The sequence below is a fragment of the Pinus tabuliformis genome, chromosome 7, assembly GCF_031772625.1.
Source record: "Pinus tabuliformis cultivar Carrire ecotype Pingquan chromosome 7, CPIR1, whole genome shotgun sequence".
Lineage (NCBI taxonomy): Eukaryota > Viridiplantae > Streptophyta > Pinopsida > Pinales > Pinaceae > Pinus > Pinus tabuliformis.
The window spans coordinates 547,080,660-547,094,002 of record NC_142293.1 but is presented as its reverse complement, the minus strand read 5'-3'; the positions used below and the strand labels follow the sequence as shown (position 1 = coordinate 547,094,002).

Here is a 13,343-nt window from a genome sequence, read left to right as displayed (position 1 = left end):
GTGTGAAGAATGAGTCAATATTATCTGACTCCTTCATGCAGAGAGTCTCAAAGTCTCTCCTCAGCAACTATAGTTTTGTTGTCTTCACTTTCTCCATGCCTTGATAGACTATTTTGAGAGTTTTTCATGCTTCTTTGGATCTCTTGGCTGCTACTATCCTTGGAAACACACTCTCATGCATTGCTTGATACAAAAAGTAGATAGCTTTAGAATCCTTCTTCTTATTGCTCTTCAACAGTTCTTTCTCTGCCTGAGTTAAATTATTAAACTCATCTTCATCTGCTGGTTCTTCAAAACCATCCTCAACAAATTCCCATAAGTCTTGGGAAGCAAGAAAAGCTCTCATAGTCATTGCCCAATAGTCATAGTTTTTCCCATTAAATTGTGGGAGCTGAGTATTACAAATACCCATGCTAGTGTTGGCTCCAGCCATACTTGCACTCTTAACCATGCTTCAAAATACTTGACTGTGTATTTAAAATAACTGACTGTCCTCAACAGTAACACAAAAACAAACTTGAGAAATACCTTGGATTCTTTCTTGACTGAGTCTTCACTCTGCTAGAGAAGCTGTTGCAACAAGAAATCCTTCCTTCAGCTTCTTTGACACCTTCAAAGAGCCTAGACAAGCTCCGATACCATGTTGGGAATTTCTGATAATTCCAGAACAAAAATGAACAGAGAATAATGCGCAACAAGAAATCCTTCCTTCAGCTTCTTTGACACCTTCAAAGAGCCTAGACAAGCTCCGATACCATGTTGGGAATTTCTGATAATTCCAGAACAAAAATGAACAGAGAATAATGCTCTGTTTATTAACGCAGAGAGAACAAAAAAAAATGTCTGAGGAACACAGAGTTTCACACACACAAAAAACTTGTATTCATTAACAAAACTAACTATTACAAAAAGGTCTTCCTTTAACAAAGGGATTACACCAAGACTGCTTCACAGGCAGTTCCAAAAACTTCACTCTGTCTCTCCTGAAAATTAACATTGCTGTGTGTAATTTTTTTTCTTTCACTTCTTACTTTTCACTGTTGTGCACTACTTTTCATAAAAAAAAAAAATTACATTTTTACTTGTATATAGAAAAAAAACTACTCCCGTGAATTAAAACAATAAAATTAAATTCTCCACTTACATTCAACAACCGTAATAAATTACCTTAATTACTTCACGTGGCGATATATTTTTTTTATTATTAACCATAGATTTTACGTCCATCCAACTCTTTTCAATCAGCCTTGCATACCATTCAGTCAGACGACCATTGTCAGAGAATTTTACTTCCAATGCTGAATTTTCTGTACACATCAATACATTAGCCGCACAGAAAATCCAGGGACAGGCACCAGTGAAGTACCCTCAAAATTTCCAGAATAGATTGCATTACACTCTCATGAGCTACGGAGGTCCTCCCGATAACAAAAAAAAAAACATGCCGCCGCTGCCATAACCATTGATCTGCCCCACATTAATCGGATGGTTGTTGGTCAAAATTGCATGGCCTCTTTTACCGCACTTTACGAAGGTTGTATTTGCAAAACTGCTCAAGGTACATGTCGGCTGATGAAAATGCTCGCTGCCCCCAAAGAATTACCACCATTCAGTAAAAAGCAGTGTGGGGAACTAGCGGTTTTGACGCTGCAGTTGAAAGTAACATTTCAACATTTCTTAAACAAGTATGAATAGAAGTATGAATAGAATATGAGCTGTGGACTTCTTGCTTTTTAGAAATTGCTCTGCTATGCGATGTTCAGGTCCATGAGTTTTTGTTTTGAGGCAGATCCAGGATAGTGCAAATAGTATATCAATATTCCTCCAACTTTGTTACCGTTGCAACCACAATATTATAAAGGATGGCTAAATAAAAACCATAGTATAAAAATCATTCAAGTATATTTTGGTGTCTCACTCACGACATAGATGTGGTTTAATTCTGGCTGTGGGGCAAGTCCACCCTTGTATCTGGGGGCATGCGCAGTGCCATCCACTGCCATCCTAGGTCAGGAGTACACAAAAAGGAATGATTTATTCATTCGATTGGCTAAATATCTCGAAGGAATGATTTATTCATTCGATTGGCTAAATATCTCGAAAATGCTCTTTCTTTTCGGTACGAGAAAAACTGTATATATTATCAATGGATCATGTACATAATATCCCCATCATGGAACCATATCATCATAGAAAATTATTTGGGATAGCATGTACTTGCATACCCCATCAGAATATATATATAGACAAACTATAAAAACAAAAGATCAGCGTACATCAAGTAGCAGAAATAAGTGGGGTGCCAGGCAAATACACCCATCATATTGGTCATATGAGGAGAAACGTGATCATCCTCATTCCCTATTGCTATAAATATCTTTGAGGAAACCAAGGCGCCAGCAGATTGTCCATGTGTCTACCTGATATAGAAAAAAAATTGTAACAAAATTATACAAAAGTATAAAGCAGTGAGTTAATCTTCAGATTTAGTTAGGGAATGGGAATTCACTGACATTTAAAATATTGCCATCCAATATTATATCAATGTACATTTCTCCGCCCTTTCTTTGAGAGATCTCGAGAATGCTCTATCTTAAGAGTACTCGGCATAATAAATTGCATCATCTGAATTTGTCGTATTAAGTTGCTGATATTGTTTTCCTTTCCATACTTTCCCGGTAAGTTATTTGTGTCTTTGGTATTAGTTCATGTGTGGTTCAGCCAGGTTACTAGTTAATTTGGCAACAACTTGATTTAAGCTTATTCTAAGTTCACAACTTTAGTTCCAGAACTAAGCTTTACTAATTGTACTGTTTTACTGATTATATAAAGGGTCAACTACTTGCCCACTCACTCAAGGCAAGGCAGGGACTTGCTACCCACCAGCACCCTTGTTTTAATTATTAAAAAAAAAAATTGTTTATACAGTTAAATTGGGCCAGCTATTTGATATTGAGATTCCTATCAAGGACGCAACACATCTCTGATAGCTGAGTGCTGAATAATGAATGCTCAATGAATAAGTATGAACTTCGAATGTACGATTGCCAGGAATAACATAACCTAACTACAACCATACTTGCACGGAATAAAGGAATGCCATAAGTACTAACAATTTTGCAGGGTGGAAAATGTTTAATGCAGCCCAACAAATATAGATAAACTTGTAAAACAACAAAGTAGGAAATAACTAAACTTCAGGGTAACCTTTTATTACGACCTGTCCTTCCGACTCGATGTCGGCTTAAGAGTCGGTGAGATAGTCAACCTGGCCATACTCGCTTTAAAAGTAGTCACTGCATCTTTGTAGCAGGTCTTCTGGCCATCTTAATCAAGGTTCCTTGAATTCAAGGTATTATTACTGTTTTTTATCAAATTTAAGCCTGAAAAGCGACATGCATACTCTGTATCGTAAGTGCATCGCTGCAGAGACTTTTTTGTAATGGAAATTATTATGACTTCTTTTTGATTGAGCGATTTGGCATGTGAACCACGGTGTTAAAAAGGAAAAGGGATGTAAACCATCCTAGTCCCTTTTCAGTGGAGAGATTGCAAGGTGCAAGAGAATAAAAAGTACGAATTATGGGCTTACTCCCACCCAAATAAAAATAGGTAAACCTGCGAAACAATACAACGTGACCTAACTGAAATTCAGAGCAACCTTCACGTTCTTACCGGTCGTTCAAAATCGGAGGCGACTCCATTTAGGTTAGTGGCCTTTAAAGATTAGCCATGGCGTTCTTGTAAAGCATAGCCCATTTTTATCGAAGTATCACGGTGTTTCTTTGTCAGTAGAGTGAAATGGAATCCATATACGTTATTGCCATCTTTCTCTTTGTTCTCGTATCATTTGTTCATGGTGTCCATGCAAGTGATCTGCCGACGCCAGTGGAGGGGCTTTCATGGACATTTTACGAGGACAGCTGCCCCAACTTGGAGTCAATAGTGAAATCCACTCTTGATGAGGTGCTCGAACAAAATATTACTCAAGCACCAGGGTTGCTCAGACTCCTTTTCCACGACTGCTTCGTGCAGGTGATCTCTAATTATTTATTCCAATAATGTTTAATTGAATCAGCATTCTGCAAATTTCCAGTTTTTTCAGCATACATTATGGTTCGGCAGATCAGTAGGAAGTTGGAACTAGTCTCAGTTAATTAGTTGGGATTAGAAGTTAGAAGTAGGAATGAGGGTCATGATCCGTAGCAAATTTCCATAGTTATATAAATGTGAAGGTCTGAGAGCTATATGTGAATGTATTTGATTGTGTTATGTGGATGAGTAAAAAAAAAGGAGAACAAAGAATTCCAGGAATTTAAATTTTAGATGTTTTTGGGTTTAATGTTGGTTTTTGTAACTATGTTTTTCTCCTCATAACTTTCACTGAGTGATCTGGTTTCTCTGCGTAAAAATATTCATTCAAATCATTCACTTCCTTTCTTTTAAGAGCATATGCATATTTAAAGTGCTTAATCTTTTGGCAGGGTTGCGACGGCTCAATCTTGCTAAACGGAACGTCTAGTGACCCAAGCGAGCAGGAAGCTACTCCAAATCTCACACTCAGAGCCGATGCGTTTGAGATGATCAACGAAATCAAAGAAACTGTAGAAGCCAACTGCAGCGGAGTAGTTTCTTGCGTCGACATCTTGGCTTTAGCAGCTTCCTACGCGGTATTTGTGGTGCGTATTTAAACTCGAAACACCATTCAACCTCTTATGTATTGATACGGATCTTTAAGTAACCTAAACTGAATGATGATCATGGTCAGCAAGTATGTATATATTTATGGCCCAACCGCAACCAGCTTGTTAGATAGCTGACTTGTCAAAAGCTAAAAGCAAGTATATATAACCCCATCTATTTATGGCCCAACTCCATGTATTTATGACCCATTTGAAGGCAGGTTATTTTCACCTATTATAATACCCAAAAAAAACCAGGTACTCTTTCAATGCGGTCTTTATGGCTCGTTTATTTGCAGGCTGGTTATTTTCACCTATCATGGTGCCCAGAAAAGCCAGGTACTCTTTCAAGTTGTTTTATTGAACTGGGAGAGGTAAAATATTATTATAGTTTGTTGCAACGACACGAACTAGAAAAGCCATGTACTCTTTCAATTTGTTTTATTGAACTGGGAGAGGTGGAGTATTATTATAGTTCGTTGCAACAACAGGAACTAGAAATTCATAGTATGTATTATATAAGTTGAGCAAATATAAAGTACCTGCATGTATAAATATTAACGCTTAAGTTTTGGGGGGGTTGGATTAGAATAGACTGATATTGAATAAAGAGGGTTGTACATTTTTTTATATATTACAATAATAATAATGGACAAAATATAAAGAAATTAAATTAATGATTGGCTCTAATTAATTTGTTGCAGGGTGATTAATACCAAAAAATATATATATAATAGAGTACATATAATTATATCTTTAATATTCTTAAATGTAATCATTTCAGATATTTGTTCCAGCTAAAGTGGTTGCCAGTAAAGTTTCTTCTCCCTTCCAACCAAGGTTTAATTTCTGCAATAGTACTTTCTAAGAAAGGTGATGTACCATGATGTGATTAATTTGTCTGATGCAATCTCATTTTGGCGTCTGCGCTCGTTGCCGTGGTTGGCAGTAGGGTATCTTTTCCCTTTCGCCCAGGTTTAATTTTCTCCCTTTCACCGGGGTTTAATTTTTACAAAAGCTGTTCGTTGAGGTTAAAGGATAGAAGGTTAGGGGCAGGCCTGGAATTTCAAATTCTCTCTGCCTGTCAATTGAAAATTTGATGACGTTTTTTCATTTTTCATGCCCTTCATTTTAAGTTCTACACAAATTTGTAAGTGTCAAACTCCCTTATTTGAAAATTATCTTTCAACTACTATAATATAAAGTATAAATATTGGGAGAAAAACTATTATACTGAAATGATGGCCTTTGTCTTCTTTCAGAGATAGCCCTGGGAAAATGAGTGAGTTTCGACATATATCGGATTCTTCATTGGTTATTCAATCTTCTTTTGGAGAGAGTCGTGGGAAAATGAGTGAGTTTCGACATATATAGGATTCTTCCTTGGTTATTCAATCAATGAAAGGGAAGATACAAATTCACTAGGTTCCGTTGGAAGATTTGGTAAATCAGTGAAAAGAGGCATCAGATGTTTGAGACAATATCATTTGCTCATTTAATCATGAAACAATATCTTGGTTCCCCTAGATGAACTATTTTGGAAGACTCTATATCTCTAACCTTGATGCAATCAAGGTATTCTATCTTTTGATTTGATGTCTAGTTTTGATGAGTCATTTTCACTAATTTTTTATTGTCTAATTATAATATATATTCCTTATAACTCAGAACTGCCATGAGATTTATATTATGGGGGGTTATTTTGGGAGGAAAGTTTCTAGAGTGGACTGTAGGGCTCATGTAATCGTGAAACAATATCTTGGTTCTGCTGGATGAACTATTTTGGAAGACTCTATATCTGGAACTTTGATACAATCAATGTATTCTATCTTTTGATTTTATGTCTAGTTTTGATGAGTCATTTTCACTAATTTTTTATTTTCTAATTATAATATATATTCCTTATAACTCAAAACTGCCATGAGATTTATATTATGGGGGCTTATTTTGGGAGGAAAGCTTCTAGAGTGGACTCTAGGGTGGGATTTTTTATTTTTGTGATCCACATGTATTCAGGGCAAAATATTAGTCTTTTTACTTTCCTCTACCTTTGTAATCGTGCTTAAAGCACATTAGGCATGTGATTTCTATTCTTTTTTTAATAGAAATTGCAATTTTTTCCACAAGGAGATTTAAAAAAAAAAAAAAAACTATATAGAACTTTAGCATATAGCTTCCACTTGATACCAAAAAATATATCACTATCACCATGCCCTCTTTATACTCATTAGGATATGTTAGGATATGTAGCAGCATTGGATATGCATTCCTACATTATCTGTAAATATATCATAACATTTAAAATTCCTCATTGTATTATTTGGAAAAAAATGTTGTTTATTATGAACAGTGGAAGCATAAAGAAGAACAAAGACTAAGTAGAGAATCTTCAATATATATGCAAACCTAACTAAAATGAGTTCCCATGGGCCATTAAAAAATAAATTTCCATAATAACAGATAAAGTGAATCAGTAGAAATTGTGTCGAGAGACCATTGACATTCTTGACAATTACTACAAACTAATTCCAATTTGTTTTCCTCAAACATAAGTTGCAAAATAAAATTCTAATGGTAAATTAAACCCTTAATAAAACATGACAATCCATAACTTGAATAACTGAAAAGCTGCTCAAAAAACTAATTATACCTCAACATACAACATAATGAGTGATTTATACAGTGATTCGACACTCGAGATCTAACAAGGCCAACCAAATGAAAGAGATTGGTGAAGTCGGGTTATCAAGGCCCAACACGTTCAAGTGGCTACTTTATATGGAAAACTAAATGTCAAATCCTTGGGCAGTTATCACCTAGGCTTCTCTACATTAATCGATTTAATTCAATGTAGTTATATCTTAAAAGATTGTATGTTCAGTTGTGGTTCAACAAGAAGTTGGGGCACTTGCAGTGAATTTGCTAATGGATGAGGACATGAGTGCGATGAATACCCGTTAATTGTCATAGCTTTGAACAAGACATTCCGGGGATAAAGAATAATTTAATTCAAAAAAAATTAAATAAAATTAAATAATTGAAAATAAAAACTAATTTCACAAATAAAACTAAAACCATTTCTTAAAAATCAAGTACTACATTTTACTATTTCTCCAATTTCCTTTAAACAAAATCCGCATGTTCATAAGTTTATAAACATAGATTGGAAAACCAGACAATAGGGAATGAAAGCGAAATTTCAAATTCTGAGAGACAAACCAAAAGATCATGGAACAACAATTCAAATTATGATGGGTAGTGGTCAAATTTTATACTTCACTAGGTTGTCGACGGTTCAAATCTTATTAGGAATGGACGAGGCCTCCAAGAATGGCATAGGATAGAAGAACAAAACAAAATTCAGGGGCACATAGCTCAACGATTTTTTTGGATTTTTTTTAAAAACTAAAAGAGAATAATCCATGAGGTGTTAGAGAGAAATGAAAACAAGTGACCTTTGATCCAATAAAGAAGCTTATTCTTGGTTCCCCTGAGGAAGGCCTCTGTTCAACCTTGATGTTATTATGGAGTAAATGCTTCCCAGGGGCAACTTAGTCACAGCGAGCTGCTGTTTGAATGGATTGTCTGCAAAACATTTACAAAATTCTGAATGCTATTCACGCAGCAAAGAGCTAAATAAGTAGGGATAAGAAACAAGACCTCCCAGTGAATGCAGATGATGGAGCTACCACCATGATCACTATTACGCTAGTTTCAACAGGTGGGAATAGTAAGTCTTTGTTAGTATGGCCGAATTTGAATACAACTCATGTGATAGTATGAGTGGATTTGTTTGCTCTCTCAATAAAGTCAAGAAAAATATCAAATGTTAATGACTCATAATCAATGGATAATTAATGCAACCGTCATATGACCAGTGACTATCAACCGATTAATTGAAATGCCCAGGAAGGTTGTAAGTTGACGACCGGGTAATCACTCGTACGAATAATTGGTTTGAAAAGCTCAGGCTCGTTATTTTTAAATTACAAGGGCCGCCTTAACACTTCTTCATGGCGTCGCACTATTCTCTGACCAACTACATGTTTTGACGAATTCAAAAAAATACCGTGCTTGAAGTTCGAAGTCGAACTCTCTGGTCGAGTGTCCCATCATTCATAATTTCACATTGCTTGCAACTTTAGGTAGGATGGAGGTATCATAAATTTTTACGGTTTACATTTGAAATCAAACGTCAAAATGACGGGATGAAGAGGTATAACACAAGTCAAATATGACGTGAAAAAACTTACAACAACCGTCAAATACGTCTTCGAATGCAAAATACGTCCTACAGGACGTCAAATTCCAGGCCTGGCTGATGTGGCCTAAGCTCTATACGTGGACAGGATATCTTAAAATATCTTGAATTTGTTTGATACAATTTGCTCTTCATAGTGTCTGTCTAAAGTTTTCTAGCTTGATTGGTTGGGAATGTAGTTTCTTCTTCCTACCCATATTTAATTACTGCAAAGGTGGGTTGACTCAAGTTAGGCCGGTATGAGCTAACCATAATCATGTCTTTTTATTTTTCACAAATAGGCAGGAGGACCGGAATTTCTAGTACCACTCGGCCGCAGAGACAGCCTAACCTTTGCTAGTCAAACCGTCACTGTGGACAGCTATGTTACCAGAAACGGGACGACGACCACCGTTTCTGCAGAAAAACTCATTAGAAACGAGACGGTACGGAAAACGCCGTTCCCAACGTCGTTCTGAAATGGATCAATTTTTCTTACAACAGTGTTATGCCACCAGGTTTAGTCATCACCGGTTTGTCCTCGGTTACATCTTAGAAATTCCGGTTAACTCTCGTCCCAAAAAAGCATTGCGCAAAATGCAAGGCATGTAGAAAGACAACTAGTTTCATTTTCCAGTTGCGCAGCTTAGAGGAACAATTTAGGATGAATAATTTTTCAATGATTGAAGTAATGATTTGGTTTTTATTTTTAATGTCAAAAGTTTAATATCTTTAGTTTCGCTCTGTATAGATCATGAATTGAAACTGTGAAACCTGCAAATCTGTGACACCTGCAAATCTGTAATGTCTATCTAATGACAAAATCTTAGTTGGGCGCTATTAATTATGTTAGATAATTATTCATTAAAATCGTTGACGGTCTAATAGGTATGTCTCTGAAAAAGAAGACAAATAATTTAACCCCCAACAATTTTCTGGAATGAATCAGATGGTCATTCTATAACCAGGATTTTTACTTTTTATTATAACCAGCGATCCTCTGTACAAGCTGATCACAGATCTTTCCCCATCTGTCCACCTATATACACAAATCTATGGTTCCCAACAGAGAGCAATCCCCACTCAACATATACTTAAAAGGGAAGATGACATTTCTAGGTATTTAGTTACTTTCATTAAATTGTTAATTTGTTGTTGGTGTTTTGTTTTGTTTTGTTGCATGCTAAAGCCAATAGTTTATTGTTGAATTTTTGTTAACATAATATAATTGCTAGGAAGAAGGATGGGTTTGGAATACTTGGTATTTTAGTAAATGAGTTTTTAAAGAAATTTTAATGTTTTTTCTCTCTCCTCGTTTCTTGAATGCGAAACCTCAAAATTGCGTTTCTCGTCTCGTTATCGTTTCCCGTTTCTTGTTTCTGGTAACATAGGTGGACAGTCTACCAAGTCCGACTTCAAATGTGACTGTGTTGATGACCCTCTTCACTCAAAAGGGTTTCGATAGTTTCACGGATCTTGTGGCGCTGTCAGGTCAGTTGTTCAATGCTCAGGCCAACGATTTAAAGTTTAAACCAAATTATAACTTGAGTACATTTCTCCATTGTATTCCGATGGAACTGCTTAATGTATAAGTTGAAATTCAGGTGCGCACACCTTCGGTATTGGTCACTGCTCGGCCTTCGTGGAGAGGCTCTATCCAACGCAGGATCCCACCCTCAACGCTACATTCGCAAAGGAGCTAGACGAGATATGTCCCACAAACTCCACCGTCAACACGACAAACCTAGACATACTCACTCCAAATGTATTCGACGAAAAGTATTACGTTGATCTGCAGAACGGAGAAGGACTCTTTACATCAGATGAGGATCTCTACAACGATAGCCGCACGCAACAGATTGTTAACTTCTTTGAACAATTTGCACTAAGTATGCTTAAGATGGTTCAGCTGGATGTCCTCACAGGAGACGAGGGGGAAGTTCGAGAAAACTGCGCAGTTCCCAATACTAATACCTCCGGATCATCATACTCCATCATAGATATTCCAGTGAAATCTCATCGTCCTGTTCATGCTATGATTGTGTGATGTTTAGCAATACAATCATCGGTAGTAATAAAGTTGTGGCGCTGACTCTTCTGTCAATAATTCTGTCATTTTGGCAAATGTGCAATTCCTGATATGTTTTCTGTACATTCAGAATTTGTGGCAGATGGTGCTGCACAGAATTTGTGGCAGATGGTGTCATGTGGGCTGTAAGTAGAGGCGACGAAACCGTTTAAATGCAGTTGCTGATTATAATGGGCCAGTTTAAACGTTTGGATTCTCTGCACCAAGAGAGTATCGTTACAATGGGTAGATTTTTAATTTTTACCTTCTAAAAAAAGTTCGCCATCCTCACAAATTTCCAAAATTTTACACAGAATAAACGATGAAGCAGTTTATATAGTTTCCTCTAACTATGTTAATCTCAATTTTGGTAAAATTGTAATTTTTAACAGATTTATTATTTTTTTATTAAATAGTTATGGTTATTTTATACAACTAGTTTAAATGTTTTTAATGGGTTAATTATAACATGCCCTAGACTTGAACTTAAGTAATTGGGAAACAAACTAATATTTTAATGATAGATTTACTGTTTTGAAAAAGCTTTTAGATTATTGAATTATCCAGATTACATAATTTTAATTTATAATTTAAAAAAATTCCTACCAAACTTTCGATTAAAATCTACCCAAAACTAAAGATACAGTTTAGATGAGCTTAATGAACGTTTACTTCTTGCTGGAGGGTCACGGGTTCAATAAGAAAAGGCGATAGGAGTAGATGCCCTGCCCAGTCATAAGTAGTGTTAATATTAATTTTCCAAATCATAAATTAATGGCATAGTCTAATGAGTCGGAGGAGTTGCTTGGAAAGTTATGGAAATTTCAGTGATATTTAGAGAAAATCTGGCAAAGATTTTTGTAAATCTAAGTTATGGTTGTTAAACTTCAAAATTTTAGGTGTCTTGGACATTTTTGATGGTGCTGAATCCATTTCCACCATCAAAAACACTCTACAAAAAAATTGTGAATTTATTTTATCCAAATTCCAACCACTATTAACCGTCCAAAAAATTCCTCCGAATTGCCAAATAAAATCATAAAATATTTGATCCTATTATAAAAATATTGAAGCCACCTTTACCATAGCCATGCCGAGTGACACATTGTTAATATTGACCTCGTAGGCGTCACCAAATTTCAAAGTATTTTATTCTATAAAAGAATTGAGATCATTTAGGCCAGTCATCAAATTCATCCTTGCTACCCTGCGATATGTGATGTAAAGCTCTTCCGTTGATTCAAAATCATACTACGGTCCTCTAAAGACCATACTATTAAACTTTATTCTATAGATATAGATGTGCTCTGAGCAAGATCTTTTAAGTATTTTAAAAGTAACAAATAACTAGTTTGTTTATTGTATATTTCTACTGTTGGATCTTGGCATGTTAATAATTTAATAATCAATATATACACCCATTAAGTATTTATGGCCTATTAATAGATTAATTATTTTCAGGCATTTTAAAAAGCGTTAACTGTTCGGTCAAAATTTTTAGGATGGTTAAGTTTTAATCATATTTTTTTAATAATAGAAATGAATTTAATATTATCAAAAATTTAGAAAAACATAAAATTTTGAAAATTAATAACTGTATTTTTAATTCAAAAAAAATAAAAAATTATAATTTTTTTTAATTATAACTAAATTTCCATAATTTTCAAAGTAAATTTGATGCTAGTTAGATAATGGTTTTTAAGAGACACTCCACCTTTTCTGGCTATGTCATCAAAGTTATCATTTGCCCGAACAAATTTGATGCTAGAAATTGTAATTACTCCTTGCATGTGGAGTTAGCTAAAAATAGAGTGATTGAGTGTTGAGTGAAGTCAAGTTAAGTGATAGAGGACTTCTTAGTGTGTGGTTGCATGTGGATGCATGTCAAGATATTTTAAGCAAGTAGCTCTTTGGAAAAAGTTAAATACCCTTCACCGGGTTCATTGTAAGAATCAAGTTTTGTGTGATCAATAGAAAAGCAGCAGCTCAAGTTTTATGTGTGAATTCATGGTTTCTCTCCTCCACCTTTCCAACAAATTGGTATCAAGTTTTATGTGTGAATTCATGGTTTATCCCCTCCACCTTTCCAACATATTGGTATCGAAGCTGAGTGGAGAAAAAGCCAAAATTTCAAAATCCTGTATATGAGAGACGTGCAGCTGCAGTCTTGAGAGAAAATTAATTTCAAAACCCTGTATATCGGAGAGGTGCAGTTGCAGTCTGCACAGGAAATTAGTTTTTTATTATCTGTAGAGGAGGCGTGAGCAGCTGCAACTTTCGCCAACCACTGTCGTGAGCGTGCCGTGGAGAGAGGCCGCAACGAGTCATAGCTGTCAATTTTTTTTAAAACAGA

The 13,343-nt window shown here is 35.5% G+C and overlaps 1 protein-coding gene across 1 annotated transcript; it reads left to right on the top strand.

Moving 5' to 3' along the window:
• The first annotated feature begins 3,782 nt into the window (after positions 1-3,782).
• On the top strand, positions 3,783-11,276 carry LOC149248509 (peroxidase 12-like). The gene is made up of 5 exons (XM_089456066.1): positions 3,783-4,035; positions 4,485-4,679; positions 9,225-9,296; positions 10,314-10,413; positions 10,527-11,276. Exons 1-5 carry the CDS (start codon positions 3,802-3,804, stop codon positions 10,967-10,969), a joined length of 1,044 nt encoding a protein of 347 aa, XP_089312192.1. The 5' UTR covers positions 3,783-3,801; the 3' UTR covers positions 10,970-11,276.
• The last annotated feature ends 2,067 nt before the right edge of the window (positions 11,277-13,343 follow it).

What these genes read in the sequence shown, in the direction of transcription:
- LOC149248509 (XM_089456066.1), top strand. Translation starts at nt 3,802, where the DNA reads ATGGAATCCATATACGTTATTGCCATCTTTCTCTTTGTTCTCGTATCA. An exon ending in TCCACGACTGCTTCGTGCAG is followed by an intron (nt 4,036 to 4,484) that starts GTGATCTCTAAT and finishes ATCTTTTGGCAG; the next exon opens with GGTTGCGACGGCTCAATCTT. An exon ending in TTGCTAGTCAAACCGTCACT is followed by an intron (nt 9,297 to 10,313) that starts GTGGACAGCTAT and finishes CTGGTAACATAG; the next exon opens with GTGGACAGTCTACCAAGTCC.